The sequence below is a fragment of the Salvelinus alpinus genome, chromosome 13 (genome assembly GCF_045679555.1).
Source record: "Salvelinus alpinus chromosome 13, SLU_Salpinus.1, whole genome shotgun sequence".
In the NCBI taxonomy this organism is placed as follows: domain Eukaryota; kingdom Metazoa; phylum Chordata; class Actinopteri; order Salmoniformes; family Salmonidae; genus Salvelinus; species Salvelinus alpinus.
The window spans coordinates 41,719,457-41,744,691 of NC_092098.1; the positions used below are offsets into that span (position 1 = coordinate 41,719,457).

At 44.8% G+C, this 25,235-nt stretch overlaps 1 protein-coding gene across 3 annotated transcripts in view; it reads left to right on the plus strand.

Moving 5' to 3' along the window:
* Positions 1-25,235, plus strand: part of LOC139537711 (protein Aster-B-like) — a 123,341-nt gene that overhangs the window by 21,760 nt on the left and 76,346 nt on the right. For 2 of the 3 annotated variants that reach the window (XM_071339331.1, XM_071339332.1), the window contains exon 2: positions 15,553-16,641. The exons of the other annotated variant lie outside the window; for it this stretch is intronic. In XM_071339331.1, coding sequence (XP_071195432.1) covers positions 16,136-16,641 — 506 coding nt within the window. In that variant the 5' untranslated portion in view covers positions 15,553-16,135. The remainder of the gene's footprint in view (positions 1-15,552; positions 16,642-25,235) is intronic. 3 annotated transcript variants of the gene reach the window in all.

Consider the following 25,235-nt stretch of genomic DNA (forward strand, 5'->3'; position numbering starts at 1 on the left):
GCTGGTATTTCTTGATCTTTGTTGCTTGTAGAGAGTCCAGGATTGGTAAACACTGTTGAAGTGTATAATTTTATACATGCAGACAGAGCATCATTCAAAGACTGGAATTTTATACTCCTGGTATTGGATATGACTGAAAAAGAATATCACAGACATTCATACCTGAACTGCACATTTATTTGCCAAGGTAGAGTGCATGATCAGTGAATATATTAAATGTACAGGCTACAATGTTGGGATCTCATACATGATATTATTATTATTTGACCCTGCTGGTCATTTATGAACATTTGAACATCTTGGCCATGTTCTGTTATAATCTCCACCCAGCACAGCCAGAAGAGGACTGGCCACCCCTCATAGCCTGGTTCCTCTCTAGGTTTCTTCCTAGGTTTTGGCATTTCTAGGGAGTTTTTCCTAACCACCGTGCTTCTACACCTGCATTGCTTGCTGTTTGGGGTTTTAGGCTGGGTTTCTGTACAGCACTTTGAGATATCAGCTGATGTAAGAAGGGCTATATAAATACATTTGATTGATTGATTGGTAACTACATGTATATATGACTTGCATCCTTGGTACAAAGTTATATTATATTCTACTCATTCCATAGGCTTCGTTGAAGTTGATACAACTGGCTATGATAGCTGAGGTTCATAGCTAGGTTCTGAACTAATATGTTTACCAAACGTTTTAGGGTCCATACACAGATTGGCTACATGGCTTGCTACACATCCATAGGCATACAGGTATTTTTATCCTCCACTGTGCAATAAGCAAGAAAATAGTTGGCTAGCTACATTACTTCAGCTGCATTGCATGGCAAATATCAGCAAGGCACGCTTACAAAATTGTACATTCAATTTGCAGTAAAAGCTTCAGCTAGCTAGATTCTTTACATCCACTGTTTCACAAGACGACAGCCTGGTTTGCTGGTTGTTTAAGGAGTCCCTAAAACATTAAACAACCAGAATTACAATTCCTAACTCATGTCACAACACACATAAAGCTAGACAGCTAGCTGGCTAATTTTAGCTAGTCAGCTAGCTTGCTAAATAGGGATTTTCGTAATGAACTTTATGACAAAAAATATGCATAATTGTTTGTCTTTACATGAACTAACATTCCTCTCAACTGTACTTTTTTTTGCCTGATTCGTTATGATTCGTCTCCCGCCTTGGATCGCATAGCATCAAATTCGTCATGGGAACCACTCGATATGATTGGTCGCCTCGGGTGATTTGCATAAAGTAGGGAAATTTAGAAAATTTTCGGCACGTTCGCGCTGCCCAACGGTCCCCCCTCCGCTTCTCACCGCTTTCCTTCCATTGAAAATGATTGGGAAGTGGTGTTTAAGCTACCATTAGGCTACCACATCCTTATGATATATTTTCATAAGCGCAACGTGACTGCAAGAGACAGGTTGGAATGTCTGACTGAAATACGGGACAAATTGCATTTTTTTCCTAAATTGGTGGTGTTTGAATTTGTTGGTAAAATGCGGGATTGATTGTTTGGTTGCGGGACAAAGGGCCAAAATTCCCGACTGACCGCACAATTCGGGACATGTGGTCACCCTACATGCCAGTAAAGATGCCTTCGGGATGACATCACAACTCATTGTGTCATTGCCAGGCTGACGTGTGGTGAGGTTGGAATCTGAAAATAAATTGTACATGTGTCCAAAATGGCACCCTTATTTTCTTTATAGTGCACTACTTTTAACCAGGGCCCATAGCGTGCCATTTAGGATGTAATTGTGTTTCACCCCCCAAGTCATGTAACTAACCAACCCGCTCTGTCAATCACAATAACCTCAATATGGCCATTGATGGTCTGGCTCTAGGCTATTTTATAATGGGCTTTTTTTTTATTCAAGCCTGAATGCAAATGCAAAAAAATATAGATGAAAGGGGATAGGAGGACAATAGTTAAAGAGAGCAACTAACACAGCTGTTATGATACTGTAGGCTATCTACAAAATTAGAAACATCTTTCTCCATGAGAAACTGATGATTAGATCTCATTATAGGCCTACACCGTGAAGCATAATAGGCTATGATGAACAACATCTGACCATTTAGCTTCGATGCGACAATGAGACTTTTGACATTGTGCTGGACTCTCAATGTCAAAGTATCGCGTTTGCATCGAAGCTACTGACAATTATGACATTTTAGGCTGTAGCCTTTGTTGCAAAATGTGTTTAATAATTTCTAGTGTTAGGCTGTAGCCTTTGTTGCAAAATGTGTTTTATAATTTCTAGTGTTCAGTCTATTTAGGGCTGGATTGTGTGCTTTGAGAAATAGGCATAGATAAATGATTGGAGAGGGATTATGATATGAAAAGGGAGAATTTTGATGGGGTGTATCGCAAAGATCTCTGAGATCATGATGTGAATAAGTACGAGGCCATATGAAATTGATAAGTGTTTGCGGAATTGTCACATGCGTCATTTGTTGTCACATTCTCACTTAGCGTTAACAGTTCAGGCACGAAATGCAACCGGACACAAATAAGACCTTCTTCCGAAAAGCGTAGCCTTCTCGGAACTTTGAAACTGAAAGGCCATTCTGATTGAATGAAGGACGTGTCAATCGAATACTGCCTGGTAGCCTATGTGCAGGAAATAAAGTTGACAAAAGGATAAATTACAAATTATTTCTGAGATACGTTTGATAAATAGTGATTGATAGAACAAGCAAAGTTATTTTCTTTTGTTGTCAAAACTTCCCCTCAAGGCTGTGCGTGGACACATCTTAACGAAAGGAAATACATTGTGAAAGTCCGCGGTCTATTGCTGTGACAAAGTTTACAAGGTGCAGTTTGACATCTGGCTACTTTTTCAACAATTCATGCCTGGGTCTGAAAAGGTAGGAATACGGATAGCAGGCTAATTGTTTGCTGAAACATTACATTTTGGTGTTTTGAAAAACGTTGCAATATTTACATTGTCATATCGTGGGGACTAGTGCAGCTTTTCGCTGGTTTTGTATGAAATAATTGCCACGTAGTGTCTCATTTATTTGACGTTCTTTGTCCTATTTTACTTTTAATGCATTGCTGTGATATAGCCTACAGCGATACTGAGTGGTCGTATTGTACGTTTTGATATTGTAATGACCCGGCTGGGTCATAAAGGGAAAAGAGACGGACTCTAGGTGTGCAGGTCAGAACACAGGTTTATTCATAAACTGGGCTATTGTTCCGGCCACAACCCACGCCGCTAAATGCCGAACGTACACAATGTTACCCTGTCGGGTCAAGAGTCACTCTCATAGGAACAGATCAAGGCACGAACAGAAGAGAGAGAACAATGAGACAGTAATCCCATTTATGCATTTCCAAATCCCGCGGTATTACCCATCATACCCCCCCAACCTTTCCATCTGTCCTGACATATTTAACCCCTGCTAGTAGCCATGAGAACCATAACACACCCACAAACACAGAACACAATACCGGGTCGTTACATAGCCCCCCCCTTTCTAAACCCTAGCCCCTAGGGTTACACAACAAAATCCTTAAAACGACCCGGAGGTCGCATCAGTCTCTTGGGCCTCCCCGTGACTCTCAGCGGTGGCCCCCCAGAACGCTCCTCTGCCCCAATGTCATTTCCAGCGCCCTCCGAAGAAGCAGCCCCCTCCCCAGGCTCAGGTTGTGCTAGAGTCTCCTCGTTAGACTGTTCCCGTGGGCTCACATCAGAGCCCTCACTCCCATTCCCTACCGTTTTCCTCCCTCTGTAGGGTGCCAATCGATCCCGGTGGACCACCACCTTCCTGCTCCGTGGGGGAACCTCCACCCGGTACGTCACCTCCCCCACTCTCTCTATCACCAGACACGGCCCCACCCATGCACTGTCCAGCTTTGGGCACCGCCCCTTCTTGCGCGTGGGGTTGTGAAGCCACACACATTCTCCCGCTCCAAAGTGCCTCCCCCTAGCGCGCGAGTCGTAGTGGCGCTTTTGGCGCACCCCTGCGTTTTCGAGTTGCTCTCTTGCGAAGGTGTGAGCCGCTTCTAACCGGTTCTGCAGACGACACACATAGTTCGGGCCAGGCAAAACCCCGTCGTCATTATCAGGAGGGTGGCCAAACGTCAGTTCGGCTGGGGTGCGCAACTCACGACCTAACATTAGTAGTGCTGGGGAGCACGCAGTCGATTCTTGAACAGCCGACCTACACGCCATAAGAATAAACGGTAAGTGGGTGTCCCAATCTCTCTGGTGTTTTGAGGTAACGATGGCCAGCTGCTGTGCTAATGTTCTGTTAAATCTTTCCACCAGCCCATCACTCTGCGGGTGAAGCGGAGTAGTGCGCGTCTTCTCCGCGCCTAACCGTCTACACAACTCTGAGAACACCCGTGACTCAAAGTTTCTTCCCTGGTCGCTGTGAATAGACTGTGGCACCCCAAACCGACTGATTATTCCCCCCACCAACGCATCAGCTATTGTCCCCGCCTCCTGGTCTGGGAGAGCGTAAGCCTCCGGCCACTTGGTGAAGTAGTCCATGGCGGTTAGAATCCACCTGTTACCGCTGTCTGTGGTTGGAAACGGCCCTACTATGTCTACCCCCAGTCTCTCCATGGGCTCCCCTACTGGGAATTGTTGTAGGAGGGCGTGTGACTGACCTGGAGGTCCTTTTTTAGCAGCACACTCGTCGCACTGCCTACAAAAGTCCTCAACATCCCTCCTGTGCCTTGCCCAATAGAAGCCTTTACGCATGCGCTTTAACGTTTTGGAGACCCCAAAATGCCCTGCGCCTACTCCCCCATGAAGCTGCTGTAACACGCTCCCCTGCAGCCTTTTGGGCACCACTACCTGCCACGTAATTTCTCCAGTCGCTGGCTTTTTCCACCCCCTCTGGAGCACTCCCTCAGCCACTCTAAGGACTGTGAATTTAGCCCACAGTCCTTTGGTGACTGGTGATAGAGGGGCTACTTCCCCCCACGGCGGTCGTCTTCTCTCTTCCACCCACCGCAGCACAGGACGCAGCTCTGCGTCCTCCTCCTGGCGACGCCTCCACTCCCCAACGTCCACAGCCTCAAGCTCCCGGCACTCTGTCACACTCAGCTGACTCACCGTGGCGGTGACTCCCTCCTCCCTGCACAGTTCTCTCTCTCGCTCCACCCGTTTGGCGCAGTACCCACAGCCATCCTCAGCACACGGGCGGCGGGACAAGGCGTCTGCATTGCTGTGGCGAAGGCCGGCTCTGTGCTCCACCTGGAAGTCGTAGGGTTGCAGCTCCTCCAGCCAGCGGGCAATCTGACCCTCTGGCTCCTTGAAGGAGAGAAGCCACTGCAGGGCGGAGTGATCCGTCCGGACCACAAACGGCAGGCCCCCCAGGTAGTACTTGAAATGGCGTACTGCTGCCACGACAGCCAAAAGCTCTCTCCTTGTCACGCAGTAGCGTTTTTCAGCCTTATCAAAAGTTCTGCTGTAATAAGCTACTACGTGTTCCCCATCAGGGCCACGCTGAGCCAGCACAGCCCCCAAGCCCTCATTGCTTGCGTCGGTGTCCAGGATGAACGGACGGTTCGGGTCTGGTGAGGCCAGGACAGGGGCCTCCATCAGGGCACGTTTGAGGGCCTCAAACGCCCGCTGGTGCTCTTCGGTCCACTGAAAAACAGTGTCCTCCTTGAGAAGGTGGTTCAAAGGAGCCGCTACCCCCGCAAACCCCTTCACAAACCTACGATAGTAGGATGCCAGCCCCAGGAAGCTCTTAACCTCTTTTTTCCCCCCTGGAACTGGCCACCCCCTCACAGCCTCTACTTTGTCTGGCATCGTGCTGATGCCCTCACCACCCAGCTGATGCCCCAGGAACGCCACCTCCCTTTGCATGAAATGGCACTTTCCCGGGTGTAATTTTAGCCCCGCCCCCGAGATCCTCTCCAACACTCGCCTAATTTCCCCCAGTGCCCCCTCAAACGATGTGCCGTGCACCAATATGTCGTCTAGGTACACAACACACTCGTCTCTCGGAACCCCCGCCAGCACTCTGTCCATGAGCCTCTCAAAGGTGGCAGGAGCATTACAGAGCCCGAAGCACAGCACCTTGAACTGCCAATGGCCCCTATCTGTGGAGAAGGCCGTTTTTTCACGTGCCCCTGGCGAGAGGGGCACCTGCCAGTAGCCACTGCGCAGATCAAGGGAGGAGAACCACGAGGACCCTCTCACGTGGTCTAGCGACTCATCAATCCTCGGTAGGGGATAAGAGTCTTTGGTGGTGACAGAATTTAGGCCCCTGTAGTCAACACAAAACCTAAGTTTACCCCCTTTCTTAGGCACCATGACGACCGGCGCGGACCATGGGCTATCTGATGGCTCAATGAAATCAGCCCGCAACATGTCTACAATAGCTGTGTCTGCTGCTTCCCTCCTGGCAAGGGGAATACGACGGGGCCGAATTTTAATGGGTCGGGCGTCCCCAGTGTCTATTTCGTGCTGGACTAGGTGCGTTTGTCCTACCTCATCTTCCCACCAAGCGAAGCTATCTTTAAAGTCCAACAGCAGCTGCTTTAACTGTCTCTGTTGTCCCTCATCCAGACCCTGACAGTTCTTCAGCCACACAGCCTCGACGGCGTCGATAGCTTCCTCCTTCCCCCCGTCGGGCTGATGGGGTGAAGGAGCCAGTGTATTTTGGGCTACTGGGCTGCCTGTGCTTGCACCATGATGGGGAGTGAAGGCCGTCGCCGCCGGAGACAGCTGCTGGGATGGCACAACGACCAAGGGAGCAGCCGGGATGACCGGTGGAGTCTCTGCAAGCTTGGAGGAAGACGGAGGGACAGCCCTGCCCCCTGCTGGCCCTCCCGAAGGCGACATTCCCACTGTGGGCCCCCCCGACAGCCTCAAAGTGCCCGACGCTAAGTCCAACTGAGCCCCACAGTTTTTCAAAAAGTCCATTCCCAGTATACAGGGGTCCTGCACCGCTGCTACCCACACCGGACACCCCACAGTTCTCCCCCCCACGGTCACAGATAGCTGACACTTCCCTAACATGGGGGCTAGCTCCCCCGTGACAGTCCGTAGCTGGACAAGGGTCGGCTCCACCCGCACCCCAACAGGTAGTATGTCTGGTCTCACCAGGGTTACTGTAGAGCCCGTGTCGACCAGGGCCAAACATTCCACCCCCTCTACCTTGACGATGACATTGCAGAAGTCCCCAACGGTGGTACGTCCCACCACAACTACAGGACTAGGAAACCCGGCGGCAGCTACACCCTGGGGGAGCAGGTCCCCACCCTCTTGTCTGCGCTGCTGGGTACCTTCTTTGCTTACAGTGGGTTCGGGGGCGGGGGGGTGGGCCCACGCAGCCCCCTGCGCGCGAACCCGCTGTCGTTTCCCTGGTGACGGGGGAATCTGTCACACTCTCGCTGAATGTGGCCAGGCTGGCCACAACCCCAGCAGACAATAGGAGCTGAGCTGACACTGCGACGTTGCCTGGAGCCCCTCTCCATGACAAGCGAAGCAGTCTTGACTAGCCCGCCCAACTCGTCAACCCACTCCGGTTTTGTGACCCCTGGCACCCCAGCCACCGCTGCTCTCACCTCTGGTTGACTGGCGACTTCCACTCTCACTCCCTCACCCCAGATCAGCTCCCTCTTCCTGGCTATCTCCACTGCAGCCCGCAGAGATGGTGGGTCCGCCATCTGAACATGCTTACCCAGTTCGGTGGAAGAGAGCGCTCTAATAAAACTGTCCCGTGCCAGCTCGTCTTGCACCCCAATCGGCATAGTTGCATAAGCCCGCCTGGTCAGGCTCAGAATACCACTTGCCAACGCCTTTAATGATTCCCCCTGAAGTCTCATTTTGTTACACAGTTCAATCCGCAGCATGTTGGGCTGCGCGTCGCTGCCGAAACGGCCCCCCAATGCCTCCACTAGCGCACCATAGTCGTCCCTTTCGTCCGGGGCTAGCGTTAGCAGGCATTCCGACGCCTCCTCTGCCAGGCTCAGGGCAAGCTGTAACGCTTTCGTCTCGTCAGACCACCTCCCGGCTCTAGCCAACAACTCGAATTGAGTGAAAAAAACTTCCCATTTACCTTGTCCATTGAACTTTGGTAGTTTAGCCGCTACCGTGGCTAATGGCAATAGGTCGCCGCCATCTCTGTTTACCTTAGCAGGCCCAGCCATTTCCGCACCCGGTGACGTCGATATCCCCGTCGCCGTGACGTCAGCTCTCGAGCGGTGTGAAGGAAAACCCGCCAGTTCTGCCATCTTGCTGACTGACAATTTAACTCCCGCCATGTGGCTCTCCAGCTTCCCTACGGCAGTCGCCGCCTGACCCTCCCGACCGGGTACCCCCGAGCCCACAACGGACACTTTGTCCGACTCTTCCTTAATTTTCCGCCTCGCCCCAAGCGACATGACCGTAGATGCGAGTCACGCTAAAGCCAACCCGGCCTATACTGAACAGCTAACTCGCCTAGTCACGATCCCGTAGTTCGAAAGCACTTCTGACACCAATGTAATGACCCGGCTGGGTCATAAAGGGAAAAGAGACGGACTCTAGGTGTGCAGGTCAGAACACAGGTTTATTCATAAACTGGGCTATTGTTCCGGCCACAACCCAGACCCCTACATGCCGAACGTACAGAATGTTACCATGTCGGGTCAAGAGTCACTCTCATAGGAACAGATCAAGGCACGAACAGAAGAGAGAGAACAATGAGACAGTAATCCCTATTTATGCATTTCCAAATCCCGCGGTATTACCCATCATACCCCCCCAACCTTTCCATCTGTCCTGACATATTTAACCCCTGCTAGTAGCCATGAGAACCATAACACACCCACAAACACAGAACACAATACCGGGTCGTTACAATATTAATTCATAAGGACATTGGCGTGTAGTTACGGTATGACAATGCGTGACATGGGGCACTACACAACTTTGTCAGAGCATTGACACATTCTTGTGGAATTGTCAAATTAGAAAATGTCACCTATTAACATTTTGATTGGGTCCTGCAGTTTCCTATTAGGATGTTAGGCTATGTAACTTCTTCAGAGAGTACAATTCCTGAAATAAGACCAACACTCATTTGCCAAACGAAGTTGGCCTTGGACATTTATTTGGACATTTATAACAGTTTGATTTCCACACAATACATAGGCAACCCGATTATCATACTTTTCCACTAAATTGTTCTTTTGACCAATCACATCAAAATATTTTTCAGAGCTGATCTGATTGGTCAAAAGACCAATTAGTGAAAAAAATATCAGAATTGGGCTGCCTGTGTAAACGCAGCTGTATACATGTCTGATGGTAGAATGGCAGGCTTTTGTCTGCTGACTTTGCTGATTTTGGTGCTTTGCGGTAGGTAGCCTGGAGGTTAAGAGCATTGGGCCAGTAACCGAAAGGTCGCTGGTTCGAATCCCAGAGGCAGTTCTGCCCTTGAGCAAGTCAGTTCACCCCAACAACAACTGCTCCCCGGGCACCGATGACGTTGATGTCGTTTCAGAGGAGTTGGGATAAATGCGGAAGACACATTTCGGTTGAATGCATTCAGTTGGTCAACTGACTGTCTTCCTTAGAGGGGAAACACATTGAAAAGAAGTAACTGGTCACCTACCACACTTCCCTCTGCTTTCTTTGTCCATTGAGACAGTGAAAGAGAGACAGACCTACCTGTCAGTGTATTTCTGAGAGGGATAGACCAGTCAGTGTATTTCTGAGAGGGATAGACCAGTCAGTGTATTTCTGAGAGGGATAGACCAGTCAGTGTATTTCTGAGAGGGATAGACCAGTCAGTGTATTTCTGAGAGGAACAGACCAGTCAGTGTATTTCTGAGAGGGACAGACCAGTCAGTGTATTTCTGAGAGGAACAGACCAGTCAGTGTATTTCTGAGAGGGACAGACCAGGAGAGGGATAGACCAGTCAGTGTATTTCTGAGAGGGATAGACCAGTCAGTGTATTTCTGAGAGGGATAGACCAGTCAGTGTATTTCTGAGAGGAACAGACCAGTCAGTGTATTTCTGAGAGGGACAGACCAGTCAGTGTATTTCTGAGAGGAACAGACCAGTCAGTGTATTTCTGAGAGGGACAGACCAGTCAGTGTATTTCTGAGAGGGACAGACCAGTCAGTGTATTTCTGAGAGGGACAGACCAGTCAGTGTATTTCTGAGAGGGACAGACCAGTCAGTGTATTTCTGAGAGGGACAGACCAGCTAGTGTATTTCTGAGAGGGACAGACCAGTCAGTGTATTTCTGAGAGGGACAGACCAGTCAGTGTATTTCTGAGAGGGACAGACCAGTCAGTGTATTTCTGAGAGGGACAGACCAGTCAGTGTATTTCTGAGAGGGACAGACCAGTCAGTGTATTTCTGAGAGGGACAGACCAGTCAGTGTATTTCTGAGAGGGACAGACCAGTCAGTGTATTTCTGAGAGAGTCAATTTGGTGTCTGCTCTACAGTGATGCGGCAGTGAGATGTATGGGGGTAGGCTATCTAACTGGGCCACAGATTTCATGTCACCTGTAGTCGTTGACTGTGATTGAAGCAAACGGTTTGATTTGACTGCTCCAAGGTTCCAAGGCAAATATTTGACCTTGACTTGCAGTTCCACTGTTCTTATTGCGGATGAGGGCAAAGAGGTTCCTCATTTAGCGTGCAAGACTTGAATAACTTCAGCAGGACTGTATAAACACAGCCAGGTGGTTGTTTGTTTAGCCTCTTTAGATGGTCATTGTGGGGCCCCAGTCAGTCCCAGGATGCATCCCAAATGGCACCCTATTCCCTCTATTGTGCACTACTTTTTACCAGAGCCCTATAGTGCACTGTAAAGGTATTAGGGTGCCATTTTGTATGCACACAATTTATCTGTTGTGATGGTAGTTCTCACACATAGGCCTATTTCTCTTTGTGCACTGAGCTTTATTTTAAATGTATTTTTCAGTTACTCTTTTATAGATTAAAGCATTAAAGAAGGCCATATTGCTGTTGGAGCAGAACCATTCAATGTTATTGACAAAGTAAAGATGTCTTATGCTGTAAACAAGTTTTGTGCATTTGTTTATTTTTTTTAAGCTACTGTCTTGGATTAGTTATTCAGCAAAATGGAAGCCCCTCCCCACCACTTGTTTTTGGATAGAGCAGAGGGGTAGGTAGAGCTGGGTATATATATATTTTTTGTATTTTATTTAACCTTTATTTAACTAGGCAAGTCAGTTAAGAACAAATTCTTATTTACAATGACTGCCTACTCCGGCAAAACCCGGACGACGCTGGGCCAATTGTGCGCCGCCCTATGGGACTCCCAATCGCGGCCGGATGTGATACAGCCTGAATTTGAACCAGGTACTATACTATAGTGACGCCTCTTGCACTGAGATGCAATGCCTTAGACTGCTGCGCCACTAGGGAACCCCTCTCAAATTCATAGACAGTGATAAGCTCATGAGGCATTTACAGTTATATTCTTTGAATATCAATGTGCATATAATAAGAATTTAAATGACTATTGATCAAATCCCAGACTGCACCTTTAAAAATACATCTTAAAAGAAAGTTGTGGAGGTCTAAGGTGAAGAAAGTATTAATGTACAGTAATGCAATATCTTTGCTGAGCTTGGTTGGGAGTCTTTAAAAACAAATCTCTGTTCTATCAACCTGGTTGTTGACTGACTGAAAGCTGCCACCAACGATGTGGGCAGTGGAAGGGTTTCTCACGCTGTAGGTCTGTTCATTTGTTAAATCCCTGAACAAGATCTTTTAGAAAATGTGATCCTGCAAAATCACACAATTTTAAAATCTGCGTGCGTGCGTGCGTGCGTGCGTGCGTGAAGGAGATTGTGTGAAAGGGCATACGAGGTACGTTCATTTTATAGTAATCAGATTGCAGCCAAATGTTACATTACTCAGTTTTAACCACATCCTGTGATCACAGGACTGGATGTTGTTGCACCACAGATTAATGAACTCGAAGCATTATATTCAAGCTCTTTTCAACATCATATATTACATTAGATGCAGTTAGCTATTTTATCTAATGCTGAATCTGTAAGTAGCCTGGAATCTGTATTGAACACGATTCAAACAACGTCCTCAATAAGTAGGTCTCCATTCAGTTGTGAAGAGAAGTTCTTTGACATTTACAGTACCAGTCAAAAGTTTGGACAAACCTACTCATTCCAGGGTTTTTCTTTATTTGTACTGTTTTCTACATTGTAGAATAATAGTGAAGACATCAAAACCATGGAATGTAGTATCCAAAAAAGTGTTAAACAAATCAAAATATATTTTATATTTGACATTCTTCAAAGTAGCCACCCTTTGCCTTGACAGCTTTGCACACGCTTGGCATTCTCTCAACCAGCTTCACTTGGAAAGATTTTCCAACAGTCTTGAAGGAGTTCCCACATATGCTGAGCACTTGTTGGATGCTTTTCCTTCACTCTGCGGTCCAACTCATCCCAAACCATCTCAATTGGGTTGAGGTTGGGTGATTGTGGAGGCCAGGTCATCTGATGCAGAACTACATCACTCTCCTTATTGGTAAGATAGCCCTTACACAACCTGGAGGTGTGTTGGGTCATTGTCCTGTTGAAAAGCAAATTATAGTCCCACTAAGTGCAAACCCGATGGGATGGCGTATCGCTGCAGAATGATGTGGTAACCATGCTGGTTAAGGGTGCCTTGAATTCTAAATGAATCACAGACAGTGTCACCAGCAAAGCACCATCACACCACCTTCTCCATGCTTCATGGTGGGCACCACACATGGGGAGATCATCCGTTCACCTACTCTGCATCTCACAAAGACATGGCGGTTGGAACCAAAAATCTCAAATTTGGACTCAGACCAAAGGACAGATTTCCACCGGTCTAATGTCCATTGCTCGTGTTTCTTGGCCCAAGCAAGTCTCTTCCTCTTTTTGGTGTCCTTTAGTAGTGGTTTCTTTGCAGCAATTCGACCATGAAGGCCTGATTCACGCAGTCTCCTCGGAACAGTTGATGTTGAGATGTCTGTTACTTCAATTTTGTGAAGCATTTATTTGGGCTGTAATTTCTGAGACTTATCCTCTGCAGCAGAGGTAACTCTGGGTCTTCCTTTCCTGTGGGGGTCCTGTGGGGGTTTCATCGTAGTGCTTGATGGTTTTTACGACTGCACTTGAAGAAACTTTCAAAGTGCATGAAGTGTTTTTGAAATGTTCCGGATTGACTGACCTTCATGTCTTAAAGTAATGATGGACTGTCGTTTCTCTTTGCTATTTGAGCTGTTCTTGACCATAATATGCACTTGGTTTTTTACCAAAAAGGGCTATCTTCTGTATAGCACCCCTACCTTGTCACAACACAACTGATTGGCTCAAACGCATTAAGAAGGAAAGAAATTTCACAAATTAACTTTTAACAAGGCACACCTGTTACTTGAAATGCATTCAAGGTGACTACCTCATGAATCTGGTTGAGAGAATGCCAAGAGTGTGCAAAGCTATCATCATGGCATAGGGTGGCTACTTTGAAGAATTTCAAATATAAAATATATTTTGATTTGTTTAACACTTTTTTTGGGTTACTAAACTCAGCAAAAAAAGAAACGTCCTCTCACTGTCAACTGCGTTTATTTTCAGCAAACTTAACGTGTAAATATTGCCTACCGTTTGTAAGCTGTTAGGGTCTTAACAACCGTTCCACAGGTGCATGTTCATTAATTGTTTATGGTTCATTGAACAAGCATGGGAAACAAGTTGTAAAAATCTAATTACATTTACAGATCTTAATTGTAAAGGGTTTAAACACTATCTTTGAAAGACAGGGTCATGAAAAAGGGCTGTTTCTTTTTTTTGCTGAGTTTACATGATTCCATATGTGTTATTTCAAACTTTTGACTGGTACAGTATCTAATCTGCCATGTACCAAAGGCTTTATACAGAGTGAGTTTTTAACAGTGCTTTGCGAGTTAAACAACTGGCATGATCAGAATGAAAAGTGAATACAGAAAATATGGGAAAGAAAATAATCTCTGTATTATCTGACTTCTATGAAAATCTGAAAACTGGGAATTTTGGAGCTGGAGTTTATCATCCACATATAGAATTGTCTGTTTGTCTGTCATTATCTGATGTGAATGGCATCCCCAATCTGTTTTGGCCTTAATCTGCAGAGAAATAGTAGGATGATGGATGGTGGCTCACTCAACTCAGAACTGCGTTCCAAATGGCACCCTATTCCCAACATAGTTCGCTACTTTTGACCAGGACCCATAGGGAATAGCGATGCCATTTGGGTTGCATGCAGAAATTAGCTTCCCATGAGGGCAATCAACAGTTATTTTCTCTGAATCAGCTCCCTGCTGGGAAGGAGATGAAACCAATCAGAATATCAGTCCCCTGCTCCCTCTGTGTGTGTGTGTGTGTGTGTGTGTGTGTGTGTGTGTGTGTGTGTGTGTGTGTGTGTGTGTGTGTGTGTCTCTGTTTCTCGCTCTCGCTCTCGCGCTCGCTCTCGCTGTGTGTGTCTCTCTCTCTTTCTCTCGCTGTGTGTGTCTCTCTCTCTCTCTTTCTCTCGCTGTGTGTGTCTCTCTCTCTCTCTTTCTCTCGCTGTGTGTGTCTTTCGCTGTGTGTGTCTCGCTCTCGCTGTGTGTGTGTCTCGCTCGCTCTCGCTGCGTCTCTCTCTCTCGCTGTGTGTGTGTCTCTCTCTCTCTCTCTCTCTCTCTCTCTCGCTGTGTGTGTGTCTCGCTCTCTCTCTCTCTCTCTCTCTCGCTGTGTGTGTGTCTCGCTCTCGCTGTGTGTGTGTCTCGCTCTCGCTGTGTGTGTCTCTCGCTCTCGCTGTGTGTGTCTCTCGCTCTCGCTGTGTGTGTGTCTCGCTCTCGCTGTGTGTGTGTCTCGCTCTCGCTGTGTGTTTGTCTCGCTGTGTGTGTGTCTCGCTCTCGCTGTGTGTGTCTCTCGCTCTCGCTGTGTGTGTGTCTCGCTCGGTTTCGCTGTGTGTGTGTGTCTCGCTCTCGCTGTGTGTGTGTCTCGCTCGCTATGTGTCTCTCTCTCTCTCTCTCGCTGTGTGTCTCTCTCTCTCTCGCTGTGTGTGTGTCTCTCTCTTTCTCTCGCTGTATGTGTCTCTCTCTCGCTCGCTGTGTGTGTGTCTCGCTCTCGCTGTGTGTGTGTCTCTCTCGCTCTCGCTGTGTGTGTGTCTCTCTCGCTCTCGCTGTGTGTGTCTCTCTCTCTCGCTGTGTGTGTGTCTCGCTCTCGCTGTGTGTGTCTCTCTCGCTGTGTGTGTCTCTCTCTCTCGCTCTCGCTGTGTGTGTCTCTCTCTCTCGCTCTCGCTGTGTGTGTCTCTCTCTCTCTCTCGCTGTGTGTGTGTCTCGCTCTCGCTGTGTGTGTCTCTCTCGCTGTGTGTGTGTCTCTCTCTCTCTCGCTGTGTGTCTCTCTCGCTCTCGCTGTGTGTGTCACTCTCTCGCTGTGTGTGTGTCTCGCTCGCTCTCGTTGTGTGTCTCTCTCTCTCGCTGTGTGTGTGTCTCTGTATCATTGTGTAATTGTGACTGGTGCTGTGAATATCTACATGCATGTGGCTACACCGTACTTAGCATACGGTATCCTTTCATTTTCCTCTGACTTTTAGGCCATGGCTGTGATACCAGGGACTAGAGCAAGGGGGCGCTGAATAGCACTCATCTTAATGGACTACTGACAGCGGCTGGATCAGAAATTCTCGAGACCTCGGCCCATAGAGCAAGTCATCAGGACGAGTAATGACACAAGAAGATGCCATAGTGCTTTTGCATCCAAACCGTCTACTTGGAAGAACTGGTGTAACATTATACCTCCACTTGTCAGCTCAAACTGACATACCTCATGGAACACAGTACTTAGATGGAGCCACATGCCAGATGTCTCTGATCACGAGTGCAGGCAGAGATTCTGCTCTTTCTAGTCTCATTGGAGAGGACAGACAGCAGGACTGGATAGGTGATGCCATTGCTCATGAGGACCACTGAGGAACTGCCCTGATCTGTCACACAATAACAAGGTAGAGTTACAACCTCGACCAAGTCCTGATTCTGTATACTCCCTATCACTCTGGACAAAACAGTTCAAAGGTCTCTCCACCTACACTGCTGCACTCCACGCAGCATCCTGCAAGACATCCGTTCCCTCTCCCTCTATCAGCCTCCCTGGATAGAGGGTGCCCCTCGGCTGCTTTTATGAGCCAGTTGTTGGTGGGACAGAAGATCATGTCTGAGAACCTTCGGCTCCCCTCCTTCCAGGTGCAAGCCCCCGGCGACTGGGAGACCCAGGATGGCGACCCAGGATTGGGAGCCTCCGCATCGGGAGACGAAGTTGAGGTACCCGCCGGGGATGGTGACCCTTCCGCCCTCTCCAGTTCCGCCACTCCGTCCCTCCGCCGCAAGCGCTTCAAGATGCGCCGCATGAAGAACGTGCAGAGTGAGAGCAGCGTGACCCCGGCTGTGTCTGTGGCGGCTGCCACGAGGTCAGAGGTCATGAGTAAGGGCCATGGGTCACGCTCCTTCTCAGGGGCCATGGAGTACCTTCAGCTGCCGTCCATCGAGATAACGCCAATCAGCGACGAGGACGCGGCAGCCACCTGGTCCAACTGCTCCACACCCAGCGCTTCGCCGCGACGCAAACGCTTCCTGCTACGGCGTTGGCTGAACGTGCGAGAGAGGAAGGAGCACAGCAGTGAGAGCAGGTCTGTATAGAAGCTCCATCTGAAGTTACCTCTAGAATTTAGCTTCCCCTCCCCAATCCTAACCATTAGTGGGAAAAATGCTAAATTGACCTAAGATCAGGAACTAGGGGAAACTTCAACCTACTGCCAGGCAGTCACATAACAAATGAGGGTAGTCCCCAAGTGTTATTAATGTATACAACAAGAGTGGGTTACCCATTGAGTGTTGTATATAAAGTCGGGCAAGCTTACTATTTTTAAGGCATCCTCAAGCATCAAAGTTTAGTCGGAAGTTGGAACCATGTAGAAGTGGAACCATAGAACAAAACAGTTTCTGTATGACCAGAAAAGGTATAATTACACACTAAGTGAAAGGTATGATTTAGAGTTGGAGTTGCCATTGTCCGTATCATTTTCTTAGTTTTTTGTTGTTGAGGTTTAGACACTTTATGAATACACACCCTGGTCTGTAGAGTTGCTGGGATGTATTTTGTTTTTGTCTTTGTGTATGAGATTGGTCCTGAAAAAAATCTGTTCTGTAAAAAATGTCACACCTACCTACTTTTATCAAAGGGAAATATGGTTTGTTGATTTCAACGACCTTTATCACTTTTCACTCGAACAAGCTTCTAATAGGGATTAGTGACAGGAAAAGTCAGAGTGCACCTAGTGTTTCAAGTCCTCAGTGGGCCCCTATTTGTTCATTGAAACTTCATCCCAGGTTTCTGTGATCTAGTAGACTTTGTTTGCACATGCAGCCTAATTCTCATATTTTTTGCCACTAATTGGTCTTTTGACCAATCGCATTAGATCTTTTCACATCAGCTCTTTTTCAGAGCAGATCTGATTGGTCAAAAGACCAATTCGTGAAAGAAATATCAGAATTGGCGTGCCTGTCTAAACGCAGCCATAGACACCTGCTGGTGACGTCCCAGTCTGTTCTATAAAAAGGTTATTTTTACCCCCAAGCTTACCTCGACTGAATAGGCTCCTTGGAATGTTACATAAGCCACAGTGCTGAGTATGAATTGTCCTATACATTATAAATAAAACCAGCCCCATGCTATTTATCATCAAACAACAGGAAATGCAGGAGTGTACTTAAGAATATAGATACAAATGTTTAATACATACAAATGCCCTTACTAACAGAGTTTGGTCTTCAGTGAATGTAGATGTTATGCACTGCACTGCCATAATACATAGTTTAAGCAATAAATAATTTGAATATGACTATTAATAATTAATAAATACATTTTATATTTATAAAAATGTGGGTGTATGTTCACTATTGGAAGTTGATGTTTTGGCCTCGTACATATTTTATGAGCATAATGTTTATTTCTAGAAGTTGCCTGGTGTTTGTTACTAGCTTCGTCTAGGTTGGAAGAAGTGAGAGAATGCATATTTGAGTCTTATGAGGAGTATTGACTACTACAGTATTGTCCCTGGCTGTTCAGTACTTTCAAATATGTACGATTTGTACAACTTGTAACATTGGTACTACTGTGATGATAGTTGTAAAACTGGTGAACACTAATCTCGGCACAGGTTGGAATTTTTTGGAATGACTCATGTAGTGGAGGCAGCTCTACAGGGTAGTCACTCAGATAATCAAATATAATCAAATCAGATTTTAAACCTAACCACACTGCTAGCCTTATTATGCCTAACCATGACCTTAATTTAAGACCAAAGTGATAATTTTACAATACATGTAGCTAATTTTGACTTTGCCGCTGGCCCATCTAGTGGAAATCGCTCAGCTCTGCTGTCACTCTCCGGCCTCTAGGTCATCAGGCTGCTGATTATCCCGCACACCTGTCACCATCGTCTCGTGCATCTGCGCCTCATGACACTCACCTGGACTCCATCACCTCCTTGATTATCTTCCCTATATCTGTCCCTCCCCTTGGTTCTTTCCGCAGGTGTTATTGACTCTGTTTTCACGTCGGTGTGTTGTATGTTGTACGTGTTTATTGTTTCATTTATTTATTAAAACACTCACTCCCAGAACTTGCTTCCCGACTCTCAGCGCACTTGTTACATCTACCTCCAGGACAAGATTAATCCCAATAAATGTCAACCTGCAATCTCGACAAATTTTGGGGTGTTCACAAGAGATGAGGTGAAGCCCATCTCTGACTTTATACTACAGCCATCCCAGGAGACAAAGTGAGAAGCTACAATCCAAGCTCATTACTGTAAAATAGATAGTTCTGGAGCTGACAAGCGTGCTAATCCCCTGACATGTACAGCCTTACAGATGAGAGCTAAAGGTACTGTCTGGGTCCCAAATGACACCTTATTACCTATGTTGTGCTCTACTTTTGGGGCCCATAGAGCTCTGGTCAAAAGTAGTGCACTATATCGGGAATAGGGTGCCATTTGAGACATAACCCATGTAAAAGTGCCAGGGTACAGTACTGGAAGGAGTTACGTGGCTATATTATATATTCTCAACCAACACTGCTTTGTGAAGACCTGGGCTATGGGCTGTGGTCAAAAGTAGTGCATTATATAGGGAATAGGGTGCCATTTGAAACGCAGCTCTCATTTGCTAAATATAAAACAGAACTGCTGCTTACGTAGCCCACCAGCCTTTAGTTTCCTGTGCTCTGACACACAGCCTGGATGGCAGACTGTTTCTGCACCCACGCCTCGTTGTTGTCATGGCAAATCTTGCCAAGTTGGCTATTGCAGAAACAGACTGGCTCCCAGGCTGCTCTGACGGTATATTAGTTGCTGCGGGAGGTGGCACTTTTTCTTTGTCTCACTCTTTCCTGTGGTACATGTAAGGCAGATTGTAGTCGTGCCACTGTTGGTTATGTGAAGAGGCCTATTCAACAAATGGAGACTTGTCTTTTGTCTTTGGATGCCCCTTCACGGAAAACATCTCACTGTATTTGCATAAATGTTGCTGCCTTTTCCTTGCATTGTTGCCAGTTATGACTTTCAATAGGACAAATTATAGCTTACGACCAGAGACACGACCAGAGACACAGTATATGTCTCTACAGGCCAGTTTCCCGGACACAGATTAATCCTAATTCTAGACTAGAAATAAGACATAACTATTTACGACAATGATTAGTCAAATCACATTAAGGAACGACTCCTGGCCTTACCATAACATATTTACCCTCATTGTTGACATAGTCAAATCAAATGTTATTTGTGACATTGCTTTGCAATGCAGTTTTAAGAAAATAGAGTTAAGAAAATATTTACTAATAAACTAAAGTTAAAAAATAAAATAAAATAAATAAAATAAAAAAGTTACAATTAAATAACAAAGTCTTTGCTGCTCTCTAGTGGGGGCTTCTATCATTTTTTCTGTCTGTTTCCTGTCTGGTTTACTGTCAGTTTTTTTTACTTTGGTTTTCTGAGTTTGACATTTGACATTGTGTGTTGTCTAAGTAATCAGATTGTCCTATTTGCTTTGGGAATTTGGTTAAATACCTTTGTGGGACTTTTAAATAAATAATATACACTACCGTTAAGTTTGGGGTCACTTAGAAATGTCCTTGTTTTTTAATGAAAAGCACATTTTGTTGCCCGTTAAAATAACATCAAATTGATCATAAATACAGTGTAGACATTGTTAATGTTAAACTGTTGTTCTGATTATAGAAGCAATAAAACTGGCCTTCTTTAGACTGGTTGAGTATCTGGAGAATCAGCATTTGTGGGTTCGATTACAGGCTCAAAATGAACAGAAACAAAGAACTTTCTTCTGAAAATCGTCAGTCTATTCTTGTTCTGAGAAATGAAGGCTATTCCATGCGAGAAATTACCAAGCAACTGAAGATCTCGTACAAAGCTGTGTACTACTCCCTTCACAGAGCCTGGCTCTGCCCAAATGTCAATATTGCTGCATATCTACACAATGACTTAGGTAGTATGGGCAACTTATCCTTGTACCAAATCTCTTCTGAATCCCCCTATTCCTGTCTTAGGATGTGCGACTCCTTCTAATGCCCTTGCTACATCCCTCTGTGTCCATGCCCTATAGACTTCTATCGTGTCTGGTTATGCTCCGTCCCCAGCTCTGGGATTGGGTAAGGTTATGAGTGGGAATTGGGGTATCTTCTCATTGTCATCTAACTATTCTGTGTCACTTCTATCTTCTCTCAATCCTGGCTTATAATGAGATTCTAACCTTTGTAACGCTCCCGGTCTCCTGCTCCTCATTCCCAGTCTCTCCCTCTCATTCTCCTCAAATTCCTTCTGCTCTCTCTCTATCTTGCTCACTTCCTTCCTGCCCCCCCCCCCCCTCCCCCTCCTCCTCCTCCTAATACTCTGAAACCATCAAGGTCAACTTAGGGCTCAGCATACGGCGGGGGCCCCTTCTCCGTCTGCCTTTTCTACTATCTGTCTGTCGCTCTTTCTTATAACAGATATGGGTTGTTTCCAAATATTGACTACATGTCTCACTGTCTCACTGTCTGCACTCATGGATCTTTTGAAAAATTAACATGTCTATGGTAGTAATCTCTAAGATTATTACCTAGTTGATAAAGTTTATCTCGATTACTCTCAATGATCCTGAATCACCACAGATGTCATATATCCCTGTCCTGTTTGCTTAGATATGTTCTAAATCCTTACATAAGTCTACCATTATTAAACTTATTCTTGCTAACATTATAACCTTGTTCAACAACAAAATATAATAATACTATTATATCAATTTCACAGCCTTGTTGTGTTACATTTCTTACACTGCATACAACAACAGCTGTATGGGAAAATAAAACTTTGCTAGATTACTAACCATTACTTAAGCCAAAATAGTGGGAGTTTCAAAATAACCTTGACAGTTTTTTATAAACCCACCTTTGCCCCATTTTTAACCCATAATTCTCCATGAGAGTATTGTATGAAAAATACTACTACTGGTCAAAAGCTAAAACAAAGTTTCAAATAAAATAATCAGATCAAAATCACTACTCTGAAACCCTCCACAAAGAAAAATTATTGTACCCTTGTGGCCATAGGAAGAGAGACTTAAGGAAGTCTACCCTTAGTCAAAGGTTATGCCCTCTTCTTTCTTCTCATTGGTTCAAATTTCAAATATGTCAAAGAACTATAAACTCCATCATAATTATCACTTACACAAATTACCTTAAATCAGTATTACAAATGACCTCAAATTCATTATCCAAATGGCCCTCCCATGAGGCTGATCAGACCACACAGGAGAGCCATGATAGAGGTCAAAAGTCATACCACCCTTTCAAATAAGTATTTCTTACTATATTAGACAAATTAAAGAAAAACCATCAAACATTTTCTACATGTTGTATCCCAGGTACCCAGAACAACCCCTTATCTAAATAATTTATGTGTTTAATTAAAACTCAGAAAATAAAACTTCTAAAATGCCATATGTGTGTGTACCCCTTTAAGATATTGTGGCTCTAGGAAACATTCCAAAGAGAGACAATGAAACACTCCTTTTCCCAGAAAAAAACACTTGGTCAGCATTCATTATACTACACCGATTCAGAAACCCAAACGTTGACTACAAACAAAACCTAATAATAATGATAATTCCATTGTACTCCCTCCAATCATTAGTTTTAAACTTCCTCAATGTTTATATGTACTTAATTGAACATGTGCTACCCTTGGATACAATACTGTACTTAAAATCTATGAAATTCCCCTACTTAACATACTACTTGACTAGTTTGGCCCAAGCTTGCTTTGCAACATTAAAACCCATTCAGTCTGTCTGCAAACAGTCTCTCAAAGTCCTGATAGGAATACCCTGCCATTAGACACACACAACTGTGATTAATGTGCACTGTCCCTGTAAAATAAAATGAACTCAACCTGCAATCCACTTTACTGACCTGACATTGTTCCACGTAATGGAAACAGATTATAAAGTTAGAATACATTAACTTCCTGTTCAAATTCACTGGTGTTACCTAAACAATCAAACCAAGACTCAATAACCAGAAACTATCACAAAACTGTTACAATTCAACTATTCAGACCTGAATCCCTTACAGCCAAATATAGCCCAGCGCCCACAACCAACTCTCCTCTTCTTACCAGTGGGCAAAAATATAACCTCTACTCAAACAACGTTCTGCCTTACCTCTATTGTAAGATTAAAACCAAACTTTACAACTGTCCCTTCTCTTTCGGCTTCACCCTTATGAAATGTCCAAGACTTAAAAGTAACATGTAAGTCGCCAAACTTATAACATGCATCAGTCAATCCATAAGAATATAAAACATTTCGGTGGGCACAACTCTATCGCCATTATCTGTGATTCAGTTATTTAAATACGACTCCATATTACATCGAAATCGCCTCGCTATTATTTTGAATGAATTAGTCTTTCAATTTAACCTAAACAAGCTATTAAAACGTTCAGTTTATATCTTAAACAAACACTAACAACAGTATCTTTCCAGGCAAAACATATCAATAGTTGAATTACAATCAGAAACCAAAAATGTTTGTCTATTGGTGATACGAACCTGGGTCTCCTGCGTAGTAGGTGAGAATTATACCCCTGGACCACCAAAGCTTTTGAAATGATGAAGACTCCTCGCAAATAACCCTATTTATAATTGTCTGTAGTCGTAAAATCAGGCACGTCCTACCGAGACAATTCCCAGAAAATAACCCTAATTTAAAGGTCCAGGCATTTCTCCGGCGATGATTCTTCTTACTATCTCCCTCTTCCTTTCCTCTCTTGACTTTTTTCACTACTCAGAATTTAGGAATAATTACTATTGTGACTTTTGATAAGTTATTAGGTCTCACACGCACATCATTTCCCCCTGCTGATATCCTTCTTGTAACTTTCTCTCACGCTTTCTCTACGCTTGCCTTAACTTCTTTCCCGGGCTTCAGACAGCCAGGTATCTAACCCTCGACCTGCTGTTTCCCTTGACTATCTACACATGTCTTATGTATCTACTTTATCATTCATTCAAATTTTTCTACATCTAGACGTCTCTCAAATTCGTACTACTTTCTCCATTTTGGGCATTAGATTTACCTCTCATCCCCGGTTAATTCCGGGACCTCCTTTGAGGATTTATCTCCCATTATTAGTTAAAACCTTGTTCTCTCTGCTTATTCTCATCCTTTCCACATTTATGCATTAGTGTAATCATAGACTCCAATTTCCCCACATCCAGGCAACCTTCAAAACCCATATTTCTTTCTCCATTTTAGGCCATAATCGATATTTCGTTTATCTTTTAACCCCATACATCGTTCATCGCCCGTAAGTTTTCCACATCCCTTAGAACCTTTACTTCCCATTTTAACCTGGTTTTGTTGTGTTATGACTATTAATTTGGATCTATGACTAGTTTATCTTCGTTTAATTCCAATCTATTAATTTTGGATCTTTGATTAGGTTACCTCGTTTCATTTCATTCAAATCTCTCGCCTCTCCTCCTTTTTGACTTTATTTCAGTATTGTCTTTTGAATCAGATCTATGGTCAATTCACTCTTGTTAATTGACCATTTGAGTTATTTTGTTCGCATAGGACGGTAATTCTATCTCACAAAACCTATTTTAGGTTTCGGCGTGTTACCTTCGGACGACAGGAACAGGTATTGGAATCCGGCTCGAAAGACCACATTTTTATGAGAATTTTGTTATCAATGTTCATTAACTTCAATTAATCTACTCAGTCTGCAACCCAGAGTTTGTAAGATTCTGGTTGAATGATACAAACAAGAGTCCCAGCTTACAATAGTCAAAACGTTTATTCACGAGAACGTTCTAGTTCATTGTACAAAAACATCAATTTTATACTGGCTCCTTACACGCATACCTTCACACAAACAGTAGATATCCTACACACATACATACAAGTTCAAATCTTAAGCTACGCCTTGCTCAGACAGTCTGTGTTTTTCCACTATATAGATACATTGTTTAATCTGCAACATGTTTGATAATTTTCTGCAAGCCTAACAGTTTCTCCCCTCCACGGGTGGAGACAGTATGGAGTGTCTCTCTTCAGAGTGGAATTATTTAATCATTTTCTTTAAACGTATAAATTATTTTATCAGCGGGAGCACTGGTTGGTCGGCCCAATTGAGGTAGTATGTACATGAATGTATAGTTAACCTCTCTAGGGTACGTGAGACGGTAGTGTCCCACCTCTTCAACAGCCAGTGAAACTGCATGGCGCCAAATTCAAAACAACAGAAATCCCAGAATTAAAATTCTTCAAACATACATGTATTTTACACCATTTTAAAGATACACTTGTTGTAAATCCAACCACAGTGTCCGATTTAAAAAAGGCTTTACGACGAAAGCAAACCAAACGATTATGTTAGGTGAGTGCCTATTCACAGAATAACACAGCCATTTTTCCAGCCAAAGAGAGATTCACAAAAAGCAGAAATATAGATAAAATTATTCACTAACCTTTGATGATCTTCATCAGATGACACTCATAGGACTTAATGTTACACAATACATGTATGTTTTGTTCGGTAAAGTTCATATTTATATCCAAAAATCTGAGTTTACATTGGCGCCTTACATTCAGAAGTCACAAAACATCCTTTGATTTTGCAGAGAGCCACATCAATTTACAGGAATACTCATAATAAACA